At 42.6% G+C, this 24,693-nt stretch overlaps 1 protein-coding gene and 1 long non-coding RNA gene across 2 annotated transcripts in view; both read left to right on the top strand.

Moving 5' to 3' along the window:
- The first annotated feature begins 6,969 nt into the window (after positions 1–6,969).
- OTUD1 (OTU deubiquitinase 1) lies at positions 6,970–10,016 on the top strand. The gene has a single exon (XM_031021525.2). The coding sequence runs from the start codon at positions 7,333–7,335 to the stop codon at positions 8,776–8,778; it is 1,446 nt and encodes a 481-aa protein (XP_030877385.2). The 5' UTR covers positions 6,970–7,332; the 3' UTR covers positions 8,779–10,016.
- A 711-nt stretch (positions 10,017–10,727) lies between these two features.
- The window catches only part of LOC145721673 (uncharacterized), an 81,500-nt gene continuing 67,534 nt past the window's right edge, over positions 10,728–24,693 (top strand). Inside the window, exon 1 of the long non-coding RNA XR_014145506.1 lies at positions 10,728–11,935. This is a non-coding gene — a long non-coding RNA (uncharacterized LOC145721673). The remainder of the gene's footprint in view (positions 11,936–24,693) is intronic.

Below are 24,693 nucleotides of genomic sequence, written 5' to 3'. Positions count from 1 at the left end.
AAGAAGGAATAGAAGAGAATGCATGTATATAGTAAAGGTAAGCATTATTTTATGAGACTTGTTTCAGTTATATGTACATACACAGTAGAATATGTGGTCTGAACATAACATCTGTTTCTTATTGTAGGTTGTAGTAAAAAAACGAGTGGGAAAGCCACTGCATAAAGAAATCCAAAACTTTAACAACTCTAAAAAAGAAGAAGGAAGATGGAAGCTCATGATAGTTTATACCACTTTGCAGTAAGCTACTAGATGAATTGGCTGTATCAATAAGGTAACCAAAATTGACAGGCTTTGAGACATGGTAAGGAATAAATATTAAAGTTTTCACTATAATTACAGAGTCAGAGGAAGCAATAATCACCTTAAAGGGTATATCCTTTAGTTATCTTCATATTTCAAGGTATAATTAAGCAGATAACACAATGCAGATCCACTTGCTGCAAAAACTATTTGGCACTTACAGATATCTTTATGTAAAGATGTGACAGGATTTCTAAAAGACTTAAGGATAACTGATTTATTAAAATGCTATCAGAGAGAAATGCTATAGAAGTATATATATATCACATATATATAAATAAAAGGTTTTATTTATTTCTTTGAGAGAGAATGAGTGAGAGAAGGCATGAGCAGGAGAAGGGGCAGAGGGAGAGGGAGAAGCAGACTCCCCACTGAGCAGGGAGCCCGATGCAGGGCTTGATCTCAGGTCCCTGGGATCATGACCCAAGCTGAAGGCAGACGCTTAACTGACTGAGACACCAGGCGCCCCTTTTATAACACACTTGTTTTTTTTTTTTTTTTTAAGATTTTATTTATTTATTTGAGACAGAGAGAATGAGAGACAGGGAGCATGAGAGTGAGGAGGGTCAGAGGGAGAAGCAGACTCCCTGCCGAGCAGGGAGCCCGATGCGGGACTCGATCCCGGGACTCCAGGATCATGACCTGAGCCGAAGGCAGTCGCTTAACCAACTGAGCCACCCAGGCGCCCAACACACTTGTTTTTTTAAAAGCACTTTTGAAGTAGCTTAATGTCTATCCTCCATCTTTTCCTTTTCTTAAAGTTTTGGCAATATAGTTCTATAACGGCTGGGCATTTTCACAATTGACCTCTTAGTCAATAAGGGTGCGTCTCCCAGCCTGACCTTCAACCTATGGATAGGGAGGGAGGAGTGTAAAGGTGCCTCCTTGCTCCCCACTGGTCCCTAGGAGGGGTGAGCCAGTGAGCCATATTGCTAACATGTTCACTTATTTACGGATATTTAACTGTAAACAATGGAGATTGTGGATATTTAAAGTGTGGGCATACAACCAGATGACTGAGTAATGTTAGAACCACCCTTGGCAACAGATTACAGCACTTAGTGCATTGTTAATTGTGTGTGTGTGTGTGTGTGTGTGTGTGTGCGCGCGCGCGCGCGCGTGCGCGCGCGCACGCCCCTGTGTGTAATGCCTTGTTTTTGCTACTTTATGTTAAACCCTTTATAGACAGGGGCTATCTTAATCTGTCCGGGCTTTTATAACAAAATACCATAGACTAGTGAGGATAGCTTGCTTGTAAACAACAGAAATTTATTTCTCATGGGTGGGGTTAAAAAAGGGGAGGGCAGGTTAAAAAAGGGGATGGGGTAAAAAAAAAAGATTATTTCTCACAGTTCCAGAGGCTGGAAGTCTGAGATCAGGGTGCCAGCATGGTCAGATCTGGTGAGAGCCCCTTCCCGGGTCACAGACCTCTCATTGTGTCCTCACATGGTGGGAGGGGCCAGGGACCTCTGGACCCTCTTTTGTAAAGCACTAATCCCATTCATGACGGCTCCACCCTTGTGATTTAAATTCTTCCCCAAGTCCCCACCTCCTAATACAATCATCTTTGGGGGTTAGGATGTTAGGATTTCAACATAAGAATTTCCGGGGGGCACAGATATCGAAACGATATTAGGAGCCATATCTTATATTTTCATTTCTCCCTCTCCAACTAGCAGGCCTAGTTATTGTTAGTAGACCTGATCATCATATTGGTGAAGGCAATCAGAAGCAGGTAACAGAGAACAGAACAAGATATTTCTGGTCTAACCGCTCCTTTGCTAATATAATACCAGATCTGATGAACAGAGTTCAGAGAACACCTGAAGTGTTTGGGTTCCTCCCCTTTGTGCTGGAATGATTCAAAGCTGTGTGTGGGAATGGATTATTCTGTTCAGATTATGTCATCTGAACCTCCCTGTGAATACCAGACCTGGCTTTCCTTCTGTTCTCTCAATAGTCCATTGAATCCACAAGAAAAATGCCATTGCATGAGTAGGGACCTGAGCCATATTGCTAGTCACTAGCGGAACTGTTGGACTATTTATCAAAAGGGTCTGCACAGTTTCCACGCCTAAGCTTAGGAAATGATTACACATATTTCCCAGCCTTCTCTCCATTCCTTATCCTTTCTTTTTTCCTATAAAAAGCAAAAATCTGCTGATTACTTGATCTAGTTATCCTAAATCAATTTAGATTTCCTGGAGTTATGAGATCGTTAAGTAATGGGATTTTCAGTGATACTAATAAATACAATTTCAGAAGAGCTATAAGGTGTAAATAATTAAAAGGAGCTTTCACTGCTGCCTGGAAATTTCACTTTTAGCCAGGGGCATGTCAGCAGTGCTAAATGTGCTGGGGAAAGAACACTGAGGTGTTTGCATGCTATGGTGCCCTTCATTTATTTATTTGTTCACTTTAAATTGTCAATATAATGGAATGAATATATGTCAACCCACACAATACTTCCCAAGATGCCTGCCTTTATTGCTTAAGTTCCATTTTTCCTTGACAATATTTAGAAAATATTTATTGAGAGCCTCCTATGTCTCAGGTACTTTTCAGAATCCTTTTCCACAACATGCTACATATTTTAAGTTTGGTTGTTTCTATTTATGGTTAAGTTGGGACATACTCCCATATGGCTTGTGCATATTAGTTCTCAATAACTGCTTTTTGAACAGAATGTAAAATTATTTTTTATACTATGATGATTACACAAAAAATTTAAGACAAAAACAAAATTATAAATTCAAATAGCCCAGCTTTTCAAATATCCTTTCACCTGGCCCTAAATAACTTGATTTCAGTAAGCTTCAACTCCTTGATATAATCTTAATTACATTTAAGCATAAGCACTTAAGCATGGTACATACAAGTACCATGAATTTGTCAGAAAAATCATTAAGGTATATAAAATGTGTGACTCATAGTAGGCTTTTTAAAAACAGCTTTGTTTAGATGTAATTCACATACCATAAAATTCACCCTTTTAAAATGTTCAACTCAGTGTTTTTTAGTATATTCCCAGAGTTGCGCAACCCTCACCATAATCTAATTTGAAGCATTTACAATACTCCAAGAAGAAATCCACTCCCATTGGTACTCCCTCCCGATTCACCCTTCTCCCTAGTCCTCGGCAACAACTAATCTATTTTCTATCTCTATGGATTTGCCTATTCTGGATATTTCATATAAATGGAATTAGGCAACACATGTGGCCTTTCATGTCTGGCTTCTTTCACTTAGAATGTTCTCAAGGTTCACCAATGTTGTACCATATATCAGTACATCATTCTTTTTATGGTTGCATACTTCACTGTGGATATCCCACATTTTGTTTATCTATTCATCAGTTGATGGGTACTGGATCCTTTGCACTTTTGGGGTATTATGAATAATGCTACCATGACAAAGATGACTTACAAGTTTTTGTGTGGACATATGCTTTCATTTTTCTTGGTTATACATCTAGGATCTGGAATTGCTGGATCATGTGATAATTCTATGTGTACGTAACCTTTTGAAGAACTGTTGTTTTACAAAGTGTCTGCACTTTATAAAATCCCAAAAGCAATGTATAAGAGTTCTGTTTCCTCCACATTTTTGTCAACACTTGATATTGTCGATTTTTTTTATTAGAGCCACCCTCATGGGTGTGAAGTATATCTCACTGTGGGTTTTGATTTGCGTTTCCCTAATGGCTAATGATTTGGTTTGTTTTTTTTTTTTTCATTGCTGTCTGAATATCTTCTTTGGAGAAATGTCTATTCAAATTATTTGACTATTTAAAGGACTGGGCTGTCTTTTAATTACTGAGTTCTAAGACTTTGTTATCTATTCTTTGTATATTTTAAAGTCCCTTGTCAGATACATGATTTGTAAATAGAGTCTCTCATTCTTCAGTTTCTCTTTTCACTTTCTCTATGGTGTCCTCTGAAGCACAAAGCTTTTAGTTTTGATGAAGTCCAATTTATTTTTTCTTTTGTCATTTGTGCTTTTGTGTCACATCTAACAAATCACTGCCTGATCCTCAGGCACTGAGATTTCCTAATTTCATCTAAGGATTTGATAGTTTTAGCTCTTACATTCATCCATTTTGAATAAACTTTTATATATGTTGTGCGGTAAGGGTCTAGCTTTATTGTTTTGTATGCAGCTATCCAGTTGTCCCAGCACCATCTGTTGAAAAGACTGTTCTTTCTCCCATTGAATTGTCTTGGCACCTTGCAAAGTCAATTGACCGTGAACATATGGATTTATTTCCGGACTCTATTCCACTGATCTTTATGTTAATCTTTATGCCAGTACCACATGGTCTTGATGTCTATAGCTTTGTAGTAATTTTTTTTAAGATTTTATTTATTTATTTTAGAGAGAGAGCATGCAGAGGGAGGAATGCAGGGGAGATGGAGAGAGAATCTCAAGCGGACTCCTCACTGAGCATGGAGCCCCCTATTGCTTGTCTTCTTGCTACCCTTTGGTTGATAGTTGCTAAAATTTCCTGTTTTTCTTGCCTATTCAGTAACTGTAATTTTGGTTTAGAATCATATTTTCCCAAACTTCTGCTAGTTTTCGTCACAGCACCAAAATATGCTAGACAGATGATTTTCCAGGATGGAATCATTAGGAATTCTTTTCAGATGGGAGTATCAAGGAATTGGATTTGCCCTTCTCTTTCCTACCCTGATCTCTTTGCTATCATTTGCAAGGAATTGCAAGTTCTCTGGACTCCGTAGGGCAGAAAACAATTCCCATTTCCAAGGCTGGCAATCATTTCTGCTTTGAGTTTCCTGAAGTATCATTTCCCCCGGGGGAAGACTTTCCAGATTAAGATATAGAGTGGACAGGATTCCATAGTGAGTATGCAGTCTTACACAGCCCACCACTTCCTCCCCCCAATCCCACAAGATAAAATCGGAAAAAAAGAGCCTTCATGTATGTTAAAATTTTGTATTTTCATATGTTTGTTTATATCTGTCTGTTCCTAACTTGGTACATTTTTCCTGTGTTTACCCCAACCTGTTAAAATGTATCTTGTTTTAGGATCTAAATGGAAGTTTCCTTATCTCCCTCCAGGTTCCTGTTATGCTAGCTGTGCTAGGCACATAATGGGTACTTAGTAAATATTATTTGAGACTTATTTTATTAATTGTCTTGTCTTCTGTTTCAGAACACCAGCTACTGAAAGGCTAAAGGTAGAGCTCAGTGTGGTGTTTAAGACACAGAGCAACAGATAGCCCCTCAAAAGCAGTGATGAAATCTAAGTAATCTCCCTTTTCTAGTTAGCCATGGGGGCTACCAGATCCCAGTTGGGTAGTGACCAGAAGTTTTTATTTCCTCTTGAGTTGATTTAAGGAATAGGTTGGAACGACCTAAGCAAAAGGCTAACTGCTGGGATCCTGCCAGTTACCGATGTTCCTCCTCCGCCATGGCAAATTAAAAGCCCTGGCCAGCGTCAGGACACCGGGATCACAATTCTAGTTTCTCCAAACTGAAAAACCTTGGGAACTCATTCTCCATTAACTACTTCATTCAGTAAATATTAGCTCTAACTCTAGGCCAGGTACAGTGCTAGGGGGATGTCACCAAAAGAGCAAACATGACAAAGTATTTTCATTCAGGGAATTTACATGTCAACGAAAGGTTTAGGGAAGGGGGGGGCGGGGGGAAGAGTACACCATAGCCTACAGCTATTTCCCCATTTCTTACGAAAGGTGGGATAGCTTCCAGGTTCAATTTGAATGTTTAGGGCCTGTCACTGATCAAAGCTCAGAATACAGCAAAAGCTGCCCGCTACTATGAAGTCAGTACATGGTTGATCATATGAATACTTTGGCTTTCCTTTACGGAGAGGGTACAACAAACACAGTTGCCCATAACGCTTCAATATTCTACTCGGCCTCGGTGTGCATCACCTGACTCGGACCTCTGGTTAGCAGCTGCACCTATCTTCCAAAGGCCCGAGGTGTTAGGCATCTGGCATTTCGAAAGGCTGGTTGAAGGGCTTCCTTCGCCCAAGTCATGTATTTGCCAGTCGACATGGGATAGGGGTGCAGAAAAGTTGCTTTCGGTTGAGGAGGGTAGCAAGGTCCTGGGGAGGACGCGAGGCATCACGCTATTTTCACATTTTAATCCGAAGAACTGAATCAAAAGTCGGCAGTGGTGCCACGGCCCTGCAGAGGGCATGGAGGTTTTAAGGCAGCGCTCCGTCCTCCAACCGAGCCCGGAAGCTTCCTTCGGAACGCACGCTGTCAAAGCGGCGTAGCTTCCCCACACAGCGCCCATCCCGCCACCATCCGCAGCAGCAGCGCACAATGGCGCAGCACCGAAACCCGCGGCTGAGGAGCGGGGAGCGCAGGACTGCGGCCGCCTCCTCGCCCGCAGCTACCAGAAACGCCTTGCCCCCGCAGGCCGCCCGCTCCGCAGCGCTCTCCCTCCCGCGCCCCACCCGCGCGCCCGCCCCCAGCGCCGCGGGCCACGCCCGTGACGTCCGCCGAACGGGGCGGGGCGCGGGCCGGGGAGGGCGGGGCGAGCCCGCGCTGTTGAATGGGGCGCTGCGACGAGCCGCACATTCCAGCGGGCCCACGTGACGCGGCCGCGCGGCCTGAGGTAAACAACCGCGGCCCCGCCTCCCGGCCCCTCTGCGCGCCCTGCACTGCTCCTAGCCGGCGGGACGCGCTCCAGCGGGGCGGGCGGCTTTCTCCGAGAGTCCCCAGCGGCCGCCGCGGCCTGAGCAGCGGCAGCGGGCGCGGCGCCCCGGGTCTGCGGACCGAGCGCGCCGGCCGGGGTCGAGCGCGCGTCCCCTCCCCGCCCCCACCGCGCGTTGTGGCGCAGCAGGAATTTGGCGGGGACCCGGGCGCTATTTGCGGCTCTTGACGCGCCGGCGGCCGGTGGCCCTTCGGTCATTTCTATTCTAGGTGCACTGGGTCATCGCGCCCGGCCGGCCCCCTCCGCCGGGCCCGGAGGGTGTGTCCCCCTCGCCCGGGCTCGCCGCGCCTATAAGGGGCCCGAGCGGCGGGCAGGGACATGCAGCTCTACAGCAGCGTCTGCACCCACTACCCAGCCGGGGGACCGGGTCCCACGGCCGCAGCCCCCGCTCCCCCCGCCACCGCCGCTGCCGCCGCCCCCTTCAAGGTCTCTCTGCAGCCCCCGGGACCCGCCAGCGGCGAGCCAGAGCCCGAGACCGGTGAGTGCCAGCCTGCCGCGGCCGCCGAGCCCCGAGAAGCCGCCGCCGCCCCCGCCGCCAAGATGCCCGCCTTCTCCCCCTGCTTCGAGATGGTGTCCGGGGCCGCCGCCCCCGCCTCGGCCGCCGCCGGCCCTCCCGGCGGGTCCTGCAAGCCGCCGCTGCCGCCGCACTACACGTCCACGGCGCAGATCACCGTGCGGGCCCTGGGCGCCGACCGGCTCCTGCTGCACGGGCCCGAGCCCGGCGCCGCGGCGCCCGCCGCCCAGCGCAGCCGCTGCCTCCTGCTGGCCCCGGCGCCCGGCGCCCCGGTCCCACCGCGCCGGGGCTCCTCGGCCTGGCTCCTGGAGGAGCTGCTGAGGCCCGACTGCCCCGAGCCTGCGGGCCTGAACGCGGCCCGGGAGGGTCCCGACAGAAACTTCCGACTGAGCGAGCACCGCCAGGCCCTGGCCGCCGCCAAGCACCGAGGCCCCGCGCCACCCCCGGGGAGCCCGGAGCCTAGCCCCGGGCCGTGGGGCGAGGAGCACCCGGCAGAGAGGAGTCTCCGGGGCTGGGAGAGGGCGGGCGACCGCAGCGACCCTCCCGGCGCGGAAGAGGCACGGCGGCCCGACCCGGAGGCGGAGGCGCCCCCGGCGCGGAGCGGCGACGCGGCCCCGAGCGGCGCGGCCGAGGCGGTGATCGCCTCCAGGTCGGATCCCAGAGACGAGAAACTGGCCCTGTACCTGGCGGAGGTGGAGAGGCAGGACAAGTACCTGCGACAGAGGAGTAAGTACCGATTTCACATCATTCCCGACGGCAACTGCCTCTACCGAGCGGTCAGCAAAACGGTGTACGGAGACCAGAGCCTGCACCGGGAGCTGAGGGAACAGACCGTGCATTACATCGCCGATCATCTCGACCACTTTAGCCCCCTGATTGAGGGCGACGTGGGGGAGTTCATCATCGCTGCTGCTCAAGACGGGGCGTGGGCCGGCTACCCGGAATTGCTGGCCATGGGGCAGATGTTGAATGTGAATATACATTTAACTACTGGAGGGAGGTTGGAGAGCCCCACAGTGTCTACCATGATTCACTATTTGGGCCCAGAGGATTCCCTAAGGCCTAGCATTTGGCTCAGTTGGCTCAGTAATGGACATTATGATGCGGTGTTTGATCACTCCTATCCCAACCCAGAGTATGACAATTGGTGCAGACAGACTCAAGTGCAAAGAAAACGCGATGAAGAACTTGCCAAATCCATGGCCATATCCCTATCCAAAATGTATATTGAACAAAATGCATGCTCTTGAAGTGTCTGGAAACCTACACTCTGGGAGAATTGCATACATAATTTGTGTTGGGAGAATTATGAACTCTAATCAGGGTAATAGCACTTTTAAACTTCCTAGTAGATTTACCATAGGTGTAATGCCTTAATCATTTTTGGAATGTTTTCTCCTCAGAGCTGAAGGTTGCTGGGCACCTAAATGATGTTTCATGATGGCTTTGGGTGATCCTACTGCTATTTATAATTTGCTGTATAAAGTTGGCCACTACTTAATTTGCAAGCTAGTTTCTCACGGTGTAAATTTGTTCATTCCTGATCATCTGTTTTCTATAAAAATGTATTTTTGCACAACATTTTTAAAAATTGGTGTTACCTTCATCTATGACGTGTTCCATTTTGACAAACAGCTTTCCAGCATAAAGCCAGAGAAGTGCTTTATATGAAGTTTATTACTTTGAACAGAGTTTCTGATTTAGTAGTTATTTTATGTTGTTCTATTTGAATTTTACGATTCTTAGATAATTATTTCAAATGGATATTGATGCATTTGTGTTACCAGATCATTGGCCCATTCCGTTTTAATGAAAAACAATTGTTGTTTTGGAAATCATTATTTTTCTAGAAATGCTCAACCTTTTAAAGAGAAAAGGGAAGGTTGTAGGAAGAATTTTCTTTAAGGGATAGTACCAGGTCTTACTTGAATGAAAGTCTGATATTTGCTGATGGCAGAGTGATGACTATTCTGTACTTTGGTTGGCATTTAGAGTAGATTGTCTGGCACTCTGATTGTTTTTATTTATATTTGTCATTTTGTTATAAAAGCATTTTAACCTTGTGACAAGATAAGCCTCCTGCTTTATATAGCTTCTTGGATTCAACTAAGAGATTTAAGAAATTACTAGCATAAATGCCTCGAATCAACCTTGGCAGTTGTTTTATAGCAGGAGAATACTGTCTTAATATTTTATTCCTTTTAAATTCTTTGAAAAAGCAAAATAGGATTGCCCTGTATTATGTACAAATAAAAATGTCTGTAAAAACAGATCTTGTATGGTTTGCTGGGTCAAACATTGTTCAACCTAAAATCTATCTCATTTCCACTTTACTTCTAGTCATATTTATTAAGTACTGCAGTTTGTACTTTTTTTTATTTTGTAACATTTTGTGATTTTTTTTGTACAATACTGTATTTGTACAATAGAGCGATTCTCAGCTGATGGAATGAATGAATAAAATGTGTAATTTTACTTTTACAACGTCTTTTTGGCCAAGGTGGTTTTTCAATTAAGACGTGACACTTGTAGGAGCGTCTCTTACATGTATACCATTTTTTCTCATGTGTAAAGATGTCACAGAATTAAGAGGGAAATTTCTTAAGTTCTCACATGAACAGGGTAGGATAATCATTAGTAATTTCAAAGGATAAGTCTTAGTTAAATATACTTTTAAAGATGGAGTAATTCAGGACATTGCTCTCATTATTTCTAGTTACAATTCCTGTCTAAAACTATAGAGGTACCTGTTGGCTAATAAACAAGGAAGAGCAAGTACTATGTTAACCAGCACAGCGTTTAATTATCATAGTTTTGTGTTTCACTTACTCTCAGCACAGATTTAAATGTTTCAGGGCGTAACCAAAACAGTGTCCTAATTTTTATCCAGTCTGGCATCTTGAGACCATGGGAATCTCTTAATTTTGAGATGTGTTATTGGATTTAGTGGATAAGTACACCTGTAGACATAATCTGGGTATGTTGTTTATTGCAGAATAAAAGCAGCTAGTTCAGATGTTTTACTTTACAGTTGATAGTTCGTATGTTTATATTTCACGGTTATAGACACATTTGAGCTTGAGTTCATTGCTTAATCACATTTTTGGAAGAAAGCCATTGGTTATCAGGACAATTTCCTTTAAATGTTAACTAATGAATTTATTTTAAATGTTAGCTAATCATGTGTCTCTGGTTTTTTGGGTAAGAAGAGGTTTGCTTCATGGCTTCACTGATTAACTTGGGAAAGAAATTATTTTATTGGAATTACCTGTCTAAATATGCTTCTTTTCCTCTTTTCCCCTTAATTTACACATGTATAAAATTTGGGTCTGCTTAAAACTTACACAAATGAATAGACAAATTAGATAGAATTTCCTAAAAAGCCATCTATAACCGCATTACTGTTTTTGAAGAAACAAATTCTTCTGGGTTCTGTTTCATTTTCCAATTAGAATCCCAAGTCCTTGATTTAGATTCTCAAGGGTGATGTGTTTGAAAAATTTTAATGAATCTTAAGGTTGTATTGCATGGCAGCATGTTTTTTTTTTAGTTGTCTTGCCTAAAAGGTTTGTTATGTCTTTCCTGTCCTATCTATGGCTTGATTTTTTGAAGAACTGTAGTATTGGCCTCTCCCTTAGGTTCAGTGTGTATTCTCTACGGCCGAACCAGTTCTATGTATTAGCAGCCATCCTGGATCACTGAAGACAAGCAGCTGAAGAGGTGCAAATGTGGTTGACTCTTAATTTCCTTTTCAGCAAACAGATTTTATTAAAGTTTATTAAAGTTTATTCCTTCAGATACTCTTTATAGTAGCTAAGAGGCTCAAAACTGTATGAAGGAAACACTTGATGGCTGTGAGCTAAAGTTTCTTTAGAGTTTACTCCCTTCCCCATAAAGTCTGCAGGAGGAGGGTAAAATCTCTCAAGTCAGTCCAACTGTGGTTTCAGGTAAATTAGTGTGAAAATCATACTATTAACTTGAAAATTTTACTAGGGTGGTCCATGGATAAAAACTGATACAAATCACTATTAGTGTGATTTTTTTTAAATTACTGTTTCATTTTTAAAAATTACATGGCATAATACTTCAACATTTTGGCAAAAACCTAATTTCTTGAATCTGGTTCATTTTCCATTCATATTTCTGTAAGATAAGAAAATGTACTCATTTTCATGTTTAATTGGACTAAGCAGTAAACCTATTGATAAGTGCCAGAAGGACATGTACATACGATTCTTTTTTTTTTTTTTACATGTGATTCTTTAATTATATTTTTCTGAACTTGTAGCCCATGTGGTTTATATGCCAAAATTTTCATTAGGCACAAAGCCTTTCTTCAGATACCACATTCTGTAAGGGAGAGGAGATGCCTTAGGATTCCTTGAACATCAGAACTGGTAAGCCTCAGTTTGGGTAAATAGTCCTTATGTTGCACTGTTTTCTTTATAACTTTGGTATTTAAAAAAAAATGGATCTTGAGCTAATCTCACTACTTCATTAAAACTTGTTTTATGTGTTTTCCCTCTTCCCATAAAAGGTGAGAAAGTTGAACTCTTAAAATTTTACCATGGTATTCAGTGTGCTCATATGGAGGAAAAGTGTTACAGAATAAAAACAGATTTAAACCTTTGGACATCTGATAATTTAATATGCCGGTAAACATACTGGATAAATTCAAGTGTGTATTTCAAATGTGTAACATGTTCACACTTAACACTTACTTGTCGCCTGAAATCTTAAGCCCAGACCTTATTACTATTTTTGACATTCCTGGAGTGTCTATAACCATCTCAAAGAGGCACCAAGCAACTTGATGGCATCTAATTCAGTTTCATTCCCTAAATGTACTAAGTGCAATAGACAAGGACTATATGTTATGTTCCCTGCTGAATCCCTTGGTTCCAACCCAGTAACTAGCAGAGCAAACACTTAGTAAATATTTGTTGAATGAAAGAATAACTTGAAGGAAAGCGGGAGCTTTGGGAAATACTTATTTGGTGGATGTGAAATTAAATAAAAATGACTGGAGTCGACAATTAATTGGGAGTTACCACGAACAAAGTAATCCCGAGCATTTTAAAGAGAAGTGGTGTTAAAAAAAGACAGTAAAGTCTGTAATGGAAAAAAATAGATTTTGAAACCCCAAAAGTAGAATTTGATGCTATCTTTGTGTCATCTTTCAAACATCTTGAGAACTAAACTAAGAAAACTTATTTAAAAATAGAACTTCCATTAACCTGAAGCAACTGTGAAGGTGTGGCCTTGTCTGACTTGCTCTGACTTGCTTTAGGGGTTGCACCTACCTCAAGGCCAGTGTACAGCAATTCCTAGTTCTGCTGTGTGTTCTTTCTATAGCCTGGTTGGGAAGGAAATGCTGGACCGATTTCAAGCATGCTTAGGATTGTTGTGTTCAATAGGACGGGCTGCAGCCTTACGACATTGGTCAATGGGGGCTGGGCAAGTCACACAAATCAATTCCAAACAGATCTACTGGGGGAAAAGGAGCAGCGTTATTTCCTCATGCTGTAAATTAGGTCAGCGACAGTTACTCCATGAGGAGAGGTCAGAGAGAGAGTTCACTGTCATCAGATAAAACCGTTATCTAGCCTGGTTTTCACAAGTGAATTTTCTAATAGAACAGCCATTTCTGTGTAAAATATAAAGCAAAACTGCTTTTGATAAAATTCTTTAAGAAACAATCTGTGGTGCACTGATTTGCCTTTGTAAAATAACTGAATATAGTTTAATCTTCCTTTTTTCATGACTAAGGGCTTTCACGATGGGCATGGCTGGATGGCCCGGAAGCCTTGGCAGATGCTGAGGTGTGACAGTCCCTTTGTACTTTAAAGGACCTCAGAGCGCTAGGACTGTTATCGTTGTGTTTTATACTTTTCCTGTCTCCTCCCTCCAGCCCATCATGATTTCCTCCGTTGACTTAAACACACCAACAAGTGTGCTTGTCAGAATTGACTCTAAGATCATAGGAAATGGGTTTCTAATTTGAGACTAGGATGCTCAGCTATGAGTAACATGCTTAAGCTTTAGTTTTGGGTCAACCAGAGAGCTTTCTTTGCTTTCATCTTTGTCTTCTTTTTTGCATTCTGTGGTGGTATCCTGAAATGCTGAATCTGTCCCATTAAGGGACCTCTGAATGTATGCATTGCCGTATTAAAACAAAACAAGACAAGACAACTTGAGGTTAGCTATCTTAGTCCTTAGAATTGCAGTTGATTTGTCATTGCCTGGTTAATAGTTTGCTTCCTCTCTGCCATATGTAATGCCTTTGAGTAGGTACTGGCCAGTGTCTTCCTTTTGCTTTTCCTATTTAGTTTTCTGGTTCACCGAGATGTGCTAATTGTGAAGTCATTCAAATATCAGTTCTTCATTGAAGACTCCAAATTCCAGTACACATAGATAGGTCTAGTACAAATGTGACAACTGTCTTTTGGAATCCCTCTCCTGTATTCTCCTGTAATGAATGTGTGTTATGTCTCCACTGGGTAAATGTAGACTCTGTGGTTTTATGGTGTGCAAAGTAGGTAATTGTGAAGGAAATTTGTACCAGTGGGTCGTGTAACACCTGTGCGGCCCATTTGTAAAATAAACTCAGATAAAGCCTTCAGTTCTAATGACCAACAGGAGACAGTCACACCTTTTGTTTCTTACAGTGAAATTTGACCTGTCCTGGTGATGTAATAGGAATGAAGAAGTGAGAGAACACTGTGAGGAAATTCTTAGCTGTCACTTCACTGTCTCTTTGCCATCTCGCCGAAAAGTGCCAGACCTAGGGGGACTTAACAGATTTTTTACTTAAAATCTAAACAGCACTCCTATCTCAATAAACAGTAGACACCTGAAACGGAAACCTCAGTCACTGCTTATTCCACAGAATTCTAGGACGGAATTAGAAGAGAGATTGAAGATGTGCGTTAAACGTTTCAATATAAAGTCGTTTCCTCTGACAGATTTTTCATTACCTTTCCACATTATCGATCGTGGCTGTTGGCAGAAGCCAGTGCTGCTCAGAATAGCGGTGATTTGCAGAGAGATGATTAGACGGGTTTAGAAAGCACCGGGAACCTACAGGAATAGACAGTGCGATTTTCATAGTTTAGCTAAGCTTGTAACAGAAGCTGATTTCTCTCTCACTTGACTGTTCCAAAGGGAGCAGGCCAGGCTGTCAGGGCAGCTGTGGTTGGGAGAAGACACATTCCCCAGGACACTGTCGCCGTGTGCGAGATCAAAGCTGGGGCCACCACCCTGCCTGCCCCATAGCTCCTAGAAAGAGCACACACACCCTGAGGTGGCACACTTCGCTTCTGCTCTTGTCTCTTGGCCCGAATTTTTCAGATGGCCTTATCTAACTGGGGAATATCATCCAGACTATTCCCAGGAAGAAGGGTAAATGGATTTTTGGCAGGAAAATAGCAATCTTCTCCAAATCTTTATTCGTCAGGAATGGTTTAGGGTGAAAATATCTCTAAGAAGAAAATGATAGTATGAAAGTATCTGGGAATAAAATTGGCCTGAACTTGTTTCACATTACGAAGACGCAAAAGTAGGATTAATCGTTGTCACAACTTAGGGTTCCTTATCAGCTCCTCAACAAAGTGTTTGCCGCAGGCTAAATATATTCATGTGCAAAGCCTTCCACGTTTTGAGAAGGCTGCTATTTTTCTAGTTCCTTTCCATTCTTAATTGTTTCTTAGTATATAGAAATATCTTGAAAATCTGGCCTTCAACGCAAGCCCTGGTTTTCTTCAGAAAGAACAATATAAAACTTTTTCCACTTATGTTTTTATAGATCTTGCTTCTTTCGGGTACTGCTGGTTTTACTTCTCTTCCTTTCTCTATTTTCCAGTTATTTTTTAATTTACATTGTCCTGCTTGGTTTTCTTTTAGAAAAGTTGTATGGGGTCTACTGTGCTTAAAATAAGGTGGTCTTTACTAAGTTTTACTAATTTGCTGATCTTATTAATTTACTCAGTCTTTTAAAGAAAATGTCTAAAGCTCACCTCATCCCATAAGATGAGGCTTACCAGGGCGCCTGGGTGGCTCAGTCGGTTAAGTGTCTGACTTTAGCTCAGCTCATGATCCTGGGGTCCTGGAATCGAGCCCCACATCTGGCTCCTGGCTCAGCGGGGAGCCTGCTTCTCCCTCTCCCTCTGCTCCGCCCCCCACTCATGCTCTCTCTCTGTCTCTCAAATAAAATCTGTAAAACAAAAAAAAGATGAGGCTTACCTTCAGTATAACTCTTGTAACTCATATTCACTTTCTTAAGGTTAATAAGAATCCCTATAAATGGGTCAGAGCAGCCAACTGTAAGCATAACCCACCCCAAGAGATGGTCACTAAGGTTCTTGTTGAGAAGGGGGCCCTCCCAGTTGAGACAGGGCAGCTATATTACAAGCATAGCCTTGGCAGGGGTTAATCAAAAGTAATTGATAATGTAGGGGCGCCTGGGTGGCTCACTCGGTTAAGTGTCCGACTCTTGATTTTGGCTCAGATCATGATCTCAGGGGTTTGAGATCAAGCCCTGCATGAGGCTCCACCCTGGGCGTGGAGTCTGCTTCAGATTCTCTCTCTCCCTCTCCCTCGGCCCCTCCCCCCTCTCTAAAAAAAACTGATGTAAAGAAAGCCATAACTGACTTAAGTGTCCATATCCAAATTATCTGTCTGTCTTGCTGCAGAAATGTATTGTCACAAGAGAAGGATAGTGGTCTGTACAATGACTGGAGAAAAGAGAGTCAAAGAACACATTAGTCAATGTGGCTGCATTTATCTAGGTAAGAAGGTGTTCTGGGCAAGTCACACTAATATGCCGAATAGATAAGAAAGGAAAATACTTCTTGGGAATACGCGGTAAATATTCATTCAACAAATATTGACTGCCTTGCGAGTAAGTACTGTGCTAAGTAGTAGGTAAACTCACAGGCTATATGGTAATAGATCTTTAAAAACTGGAGGCTATCATAATCCTATCTTATGTAAATTATTTTGCTCATGAGAGCGCTTTGGAGTCGAGCTAGCTGGGGTTCAATGTGAGGGTGAACCACTTACTGTAAGCATGACTTTGGGTGAGTTAGTTAACCTCTTTAACCTTGCATCCATTTGTGTAATGGAAAGAGTTACTGTATTTATTTCAGAAGGTTGAGTAAGGATTAAATTAGAAATAATGTATAATGTATATATCTCAAGCATAGAGTTAGCACTCAGTAAATGTTAGCTACTTCTGGAATTACGACCTTTAGAATCACAGGACAGGTTCATTATGTGCATTGAACCTGGCTTCTAGCTTTCCTTTCAGGTTTAATCTTGATTTTCTATTTTATGCTCATTCTGATTTAAATGAGTTTTTAGTATTGATTGCTGACTGGTATTATGCTTCATTATTATTTATGAACAGGGTTTTGCTTTTCTTTATTCATGCAAATACTTTCTTTTAATATTTTTGCATTGGCATATTTAATATCCAAATTCTATTTCAAAACTTGAAGAGTGCTTTTGAAAACAGTGATTACTGTACAGCTCCATATTTGTGACATTTATATTTTCTGTTCGTCAATACTTGTTGATAGCTTCCATTTGCCTGAAAATATCAAAACTATGTTTGAAATGGATACACTTTTTTTCCTTGGACTAGGGAGTTTTAAGTGAAATTTTGACCATCTTGGTACATGTGCTTAAGAATTGTGGGATTCTTGGGGCGCCTGGGTGGCTCAGTCTGTTAAGTGTCTGCCTTCGGCTCAGGTCATGATCCCAGGGTCCTGGAATTGAGTCCCACATCGAGCTCCCTGCTCAGTGGGGAGTCTGCTTCTCCCTCTCCCTCTGCCCCTCTGCTCTCATTCTCTCTCTCTCAATTAAATAAATAAAATCTTAAAAAAAAAAGAAGACGAACTGTGGGATTCTTTCCTTTGATACAACATTCTGTTTTGCTTGCATCCTGTTTAATATAATGTCTCACCCACCAAATTTGATCTTATATTTGGGGGGTACGATTTTGAATTTCCTAGATTTGCAAATCTCATTTTATCCTCCCCACCTTTTGAGCAGGAAGGAAAAAGAGGGATAATCTCTGTTCTAAAAAAGATGAAGTCAAAAGAGAGAGGTTGATTTTCATAGCCAGTGGCAGTGTTGGGACTAGGACCCAGGCCTCTTTACTTTAAACCGGAAAGTTTTAGGTGACAGCATGTGTGTTTTCCCCAGTGGACTGGCAGTGGCTGCCAGGGGCCCTTTATTGAGTAAAGGCCACACTCAGGCTCGGTAGGGGAGAGTCCACAGTTAATGAGGGCAGAACGAAATGGCAACCCACGTGACAGATATTTGCTTTTTCCATGTTAGACCGTGTTGCTTACGTGCCCTTTTTTGCGGCTACTTTGCAGGGTGGAGGAGGAGAGCTTCAGTTATAATGATTCTCTATGAAAAATTAGCTATGTTTAATTTTGCAACTCTCAGAAAAAATAAATATTCATGCTTCAAATTTCACTGTTCCATTGTTAAGGAAGCAGACAATGAAATTTTGGTATTAAGCAAACATAATTTTCAGGGCAATGCAAACAGCCACATAGATGGGGATCTTTAGTTTCCCCAAGAGATGGATGTATGTGTCTCTATTTATATATCTTTTTTTTTTAAAGATTTTATTTATTTGACAGAGAGAGACACAGCGAGAGAGGGAACACAAGCAGGGGGAGTGGGAGAGGGAGAAGCAGGCTTCCCAACGAGCAGGGAGCCTGGTGCGGGGCTCGATCCCGGGGTCCTGGGATCATGAGCTGAGCCGAAGGCAGACGCTCAACGACTGAGCCACCCAGGCGCCCCTCTACTTATATATCTTTATTATAGTATCTATGTGTGTATGTGTGTGTATTTTAATACGTAGGTATATGTATATATATTATATCTTTATTGTATTTGTGTGTGTGTGCACACATGTGCCAGAATATGGCTCAGGGTGGTGTGCTGGGTCTGGAGTGGGGCATGGGGATTATTATAGGTTATAAACCTCCCAGGTGATTTTGATGTTCAGCTAGGTTTAGGGACTCTTGAACTACAGGCAGATCTTATGAATCTCACTCCATGACTGAGCAAGTGCTCTGTGAAGTTGAGAAAGATCAAGCGAGATAAGAGGAAGAATAAGGAGTCTGATGAAAATTCATAAACTCATGAATGTTATGAACAGGATGAGTATGGAGGCGCTCACAAATCTTGAAATACCAAGATGATGTAAATTGATTCAATTTGATTCTTGCGTGTGTAATTATATCCATATTTGTCCATAATATGTAAGCAGAGGAAACACGGAATTCAGAGCGTTGTGAAACCTGTCAGGGCCAGAGCCCGTTGGCAGGCTCTTCTAGCTGGCCTGCCTTGGGGAGCTGCCCTTTGCCACAGCTCCTAGGACACTGTAAATGGTCAACCTGGGAAGGTCAGTTTCATTCTGCTTCTTAAAAGGAAGGGTCTGATATTAGTCAGGATTCTTTGGACTGCAAATGCCGGACACTTGATTCCAACTGGCTTCAGCAAAACAAACAAGGGGAGGGGGGGCCCTACTGACTGACCTATGTTGCTGGGCAGGATCCTGGTGTAGCTCACAGAGCTGAAGACGCAGCTTGCAAGACCAGGTCCTCGGGGTCCGGAATGAGGTCTTCCCTGTACAAGTCTGTCTCTTCTCTGGCTTTCATCTTGCAAACCTCTGCTGGCCTCATGCTTCCTAGTACATGAGACATATCCAGTGACTGCAGGGGGTCCCCAGATAGCACCTCCAGTGAAAGGGAGTCCATTTCCTTGTCTCCAGATCAGTGGGTCCCAACTGCAGTGGGCATCAGAATCATCTGACTTTTTTGCTACAGGACAGATTTCGGAGCCCCCTCCAGAGTTTCTGTTTTTGTCTGTCTGGGTGGGGACCAAGCATTTGAATTTCCAACGTGTTTCCAGGTGCCACTGATGCTGCTGGTCGTCCCAGGACCACAGGGAAGAACTTTCCCTTTCCTCTGGGCTTGGTGCATGCCGTTTGCTATGCATTGCTTGGTCCCCATTGTTCTCACAACTATCAGAGTCAAATTCAGTGCTTTACCTGCTGTTCTCATTTACTCCTCAGGATAATCCCATGCACTAGTACTATGTCGTTATGTATAAGTGAGGAAGAGAAGAGATGAGTGCCTGGCATACATTTGGCCTTACATAAGTTTTTCAAAGTATAGAGGGAATATTAGATTTTTTAAAAATGGCATTTTCTACATATTTTCCACCTTTCCCTCTCAAAATACTTCCTGAAAAATGATGGGGGAAAAAAATCATAATCTCACAAGGACAAAGAACCTGGAAAAAGAGATGACAATAATAAAAGTGTGGACACTGGAAAGAGGGGTGGTAAATAATTTAGCAGATAGGAGAGCCAAAAACCTTACCAGGCTCGGGGGGGAAAGTCCAGAAGCAGCCTCCCTCTGCAGAGGAGAGCAAAGGCTAGAGACACTGGTTACCATGGCTGGTGACAGTGCACGTGGGGCTAAAACCAGTGAACATGGAGACACGGCACAGCACCTGCCTGCACTCAGATCTGAGAGTCCCGGCTGGCCAGGCTGAGACCTTTCCCTACCTGCCATACCCAACCGTTAGGCAGATTTCTTCCCAGGAGAATAGACTAGACCAGAGAAAAGATCTCCAGAGTCTCTCAGTTGGGATCCTCAGGAAAACAGGCACACCAGGTCATTTAGAAGGAAACCACCACTGGGAGCCACCCAGGACACACATTCCAAACAGCTTTTCTCCCGGAAATATCAGTGCCATTGATCACAAGGCATTTAATATCATCTCGAAAATAAAAGCGAGATGCCAATAAGTGAAAAAGAAAGAGTAAGTGAGAAGGAAAGAGAAAGGCAACCAAATGCAGTGAATGCAAGAAAATCTAAAAGGAGAAAAAAAGTGAATAAATCCCTAATTTATATCCTCCGAGAAATAAGACAAGATCTTGGATCCGGGAGAACAGAGAGCTGCTATTTTTAAAAAGAATTCTTGTAAATTAAAAATAGCATAGCTGAAGTTAAATATTCAGTAGCAGTTTGGAAGATAAAGTGGAGGAAATCTCTCAGAAAGTGGAATAAGGACACATGGAATGAATAATAAAAACCAAATAAGAAAATGAGGAGACTAATCTGCGAAGCCCAATATTTGACAAATAGGTATTCGAGAGAGAATGAAGACAATGGTTGAGAAGAAAGATTATACAAATGAATTCCTGGAACTCAAGGATAGCAGTCTCTTGACTGTAAGGTCCCACAGGATGTCCACAGTGTCATCAGGGACAGCCATATAGGTTGTGTCTATGGCTTAAGATGGGAATAGTACTCCCCAGAGTGGTGCAGTGCACAACATGTACAACTGTGTGTGGCAGCCCAATGAATGCAACCCACACCGTGTCATTTTGAATAGATATTTCACAAAGTATTAGGGATTTAAAAAATAGCCTCAAGCTTTCAGAGAGGAAAAATAAGTTATATCCAGAACCTTAAGAACAAGAATGGTATCAGACTTCTCAACAGAAATGTTGTAACTTGGATGCTTCACAAATTCTGAGGGAAAATTATTTCCAAGCTACAATTCTATACCCAGCCATATCAGTATTCTTAATTGTAAACAGCAGAATCTATATCATTAGTTTAAGCAGATAAGTTTATTGACCTTACATTGTTTAGTGTGTTTATGGACTGCTCTGGTGAGCAAGAGAATGAAGGCTTACCTGCCATATTGGCAGGATCCATACCCAACGACTATTGTGGGGGCTGCATCTGAGAAAATCTCTCCACTAGCACACCAGGTCCAGACACCACAATGCCACAGCTGGCAGCAATAATGAGTAAGTTCTGCTATGAGCTTTCCCTCCCCTACGGAGTAGATGTCTCTGTTTCCACAATTTACCAGAAAAAAAAAAAAAAAAAAAAAGGAAACAGCCACTGTCTCATGTTGCTGACTTCTGAGCTGAAATTACACAGGTGTGTGTCCTTGGAAGAGTTTAGCCAGCCAAAGTGCACGTTCTAGATTTTACCTTGGAAAAGTGAGACTCAAGATGTGGGACATTTATCAAGGGACAGGTGACCAGAAGATCTTGGGTAGCACTGAAAATAAATAATATTTACTATACCAGCCAAACTATTAAGAATGAGGGTAGAATAAACGTATTTTTGGACACTGAACTCTCAAAAAATGTACCAGCCCCTTGGCCTTTCTCAGAAATCTCCTGGCATGTGTCCTACCTCCATGAGGGTGTAAACCAAGGTAAATGAAGACATAGGGTCTAGGAAACAGGCCTCCATCTCAGATGAGATAAAGGGACCCCGCATAATGGTGGTGGAAGGAATCTCCAAGTTGATATCTGGGCAGCTGTTCTACAGAGAAACTGGAGCAGGGGGCTCTGGGCTTCGGGCGGGCTGCCTCTGAGAGCTGTGTGAGTATCAAGAGGGGAATTGGCACTGCTGTTGAATAGTTCGGGGATAGGTCAGTGACAGGAACACAGAAAACGAAGGAAATAGAAGACAATTATTATTTTTAGGGAGAACAAAAAGTTGTATGAGAAAAGGAAATATAACCAAAATATGAAATGTTTATACTCAACTGTGAGACATAATTACATAATCATAAGATGTATGGCCTGGATATTGATTTGGCAAAAATGAAATATATAATTGGGAAGATAAGGTGGAGGGGAAGTATATATATGTGTGTAGGAGAATTAAAATCTTATCTTCCATAATAGAAAATCAATATTTACTATCTAAAAATAAAAACCAAGAAGTTTAAAAATATTTTTGTTAAATATAACTACATTATATATTTATGTGTGTATAAATCACATTTATATTAAAAATTCACATAATAATAAGCACATTATTTTTAAATATGAGGCATATGCCAGAATAAAGATTAAAGGATGGAAACCAGCTACCTCTGTGGAGGGGGGAGGTTGTGGTAGGGAACTATTGTTTTTCATTTTAAACTGGGTTGAACTATTTGACTTTCAAAAGTATGAATATATAGAACTTAATAAAAATAATGATTCCAGAGTAAATTCAATATATTACAGTTTCTTGCAAGCTCTGCGTTCCAGATTTGAGTTGTTCAGCAAAGTTCTTAATGCTATATTATGATGATCAAGCCTGAGTTCTTGTACTAGTGTCTGATACTGGAAATGGCATAAATGAGAGATCTGTGTGTAATGGTAGAGAAAGCAACGAATAAAGTTACGTTTAGTCTATATTTAAATGAAGGTCTCGTCAACACAAATCAAAACATACGCTCAGGGCATAAGAGTAACTAAAATTTCAAGAGAAATGGCAGAGAAAAGAAACCAGCATGTCCAGCAGACTGTGGATTCCATGGTGGAGTAATTAAGCCCCCACAATGGTCATCACTGGTTAGTCACTGAGGCATCTGAGAGCTGGTGGTTGGGAAATTCATACCTCCTCACGCAGATCTTGTATTCAGATAGCCAGAAACTTTCAGTGACGCCCTGGAGATGCAAACCAAGACATCATCCCCTACTTAAGGAATTAATAGTCTAGTGGGGACATAAAATAAGAAAAGAAATTTTAGGGGCACCTGGATGGCTCAGTCGGTTAAACATCGGACTCTTGATTTCAGCTCAGGTCATGATCTCAGGGCCCTGGGATTGAGCCCTGCATTGGGCTTCACACTCAGTAAGGCATCTGCTTGGGATTCTCCCTCTCCCTCTGCCCCTCAACCTGCTCACTCTCTCTCTCTCTAAAATAAAAAATAAAGAAATTTTAAGGACACAAATATAAATTTTTGTTGTTGTTGAATAAGTTGACTCTTGGTGTTCAGAAAACTGGAAAATCAGCAAGATTTGGGTCGTCAAAAGAGGTTCACAGAGGAGGCTGGACTCAGAGCAGACTGTGAAGGGAGAAAGGATTCAAGTGGTAAAGGGGGAAGAGGGGAGGGCATCTCTGGGACCACACACCCCTGAACGCCGGACGTTACAAAGACTGTGGTGCGTTCAGATCAGTAGAAAAACAGTTCTATGTCACCTTGAGAAGTTCCTGTGGAGCACTGGGGAAATGGTTGGATAGGAGGGGTGGGGCAACATTACAGAAGATAACGACAGTCTGGAAGAAGAGGTTAAAAATGATGCATTAAAGATGGTCAACTTTAAAACAGGGAGTGATTTTTCTTGATGTATCTTGGCTTAATATAGAAGTTTGTTTTTTTTCTTATTATAGAATTAAACATGCTAATTATAGAAAATACATGTATCTTAGGTATTTTTTGATAGAGTCTCATGGGACAGTTCTGTTAGAAGTGGAAAAGCTTGAGGTTTGAGATGAGATCTGGGCTAAGGTCATGACATTGCCCCGGTAGTCTGTGACCTTAGGGGGAGTTCTTTATCCTTCCTGAACTTTGGTTGTTTTCTTCATCTTTTAAGTTGGGCAAATGTGGTAGACACCTTTTGATTTTCTCAGTTCCCTCCCCCTTTCTCTGGAAACTTTCCTGTGCCCCCATTTGCAGGGATCAATTCTTGGGAAGCCTTACACCCCCACTGCTCTGGGGTACACATCTGGCTGAAGTTGCACTTATCAGTTTCATTCTTTTGGAAATTTGGCATATTTGTGGGCCTGGGATGGTAACATTTGAATTTAGGAGGCCCTGGGTGTAACCTCTTCCATAGAGTCCTGGGGAAGCAGAAGAGATAGCTGGTTCACAGAAAGGAGAAGAATGAAATAAAGTGGTGAGAGATCTGGGTGATGGAGTGAGAATCTCCAGATTTTCGTTTCCAGCACTGACCTCTTTTGAAGGCTCCCCTGCCTTCCTGCATCCTCGTCATAAATTAACTTTTTCCCTTAAGCTAATTCAAGTTAGTTTTCAATGACTTAAAAACAAGAGTCTTAACTCACACAAGATAAAAATAGCTCTTTGTATAGATTACGCACTTCCCCATATTGCTTGGCTTTGCCTGCAAATTTTGACGTTGGTCCCTTCTGGGCGGGAGATCCCAGTCACCATGTCTTCTCCTGGTACCATTGGCTGCCTCTGCTGCCCCCCGTAGTGCAGCTTCAGCATGGCACCCATCACACCCATTATGGGGGGGATTGTCATGGTTTCAGTGACGTTGGATCAGAGCCCCAGAAGCCACAGCTCCTCCCACCCCTTCTGGACTC

This window comes from Leptonychotes weddellii, chromosome 5 (genome assembly GCF_054177405.1).
Source record: "Leptonychotes weddellii isolate Sample4059 chromosome 5, ASM5417740v2, whole genome shotgun sequence".
Taxonomy (NCBI): Eukaryota; Metazoa; Chordata; class Mammalia; order Carnivora; family Phocidae; genus Leptonychotes; species Leptonychotes weddellii.
Note: the sequence above shows the minus strand (reverse complement) of the source record. Positions and strands in the feature narration are given on the sequence as shown.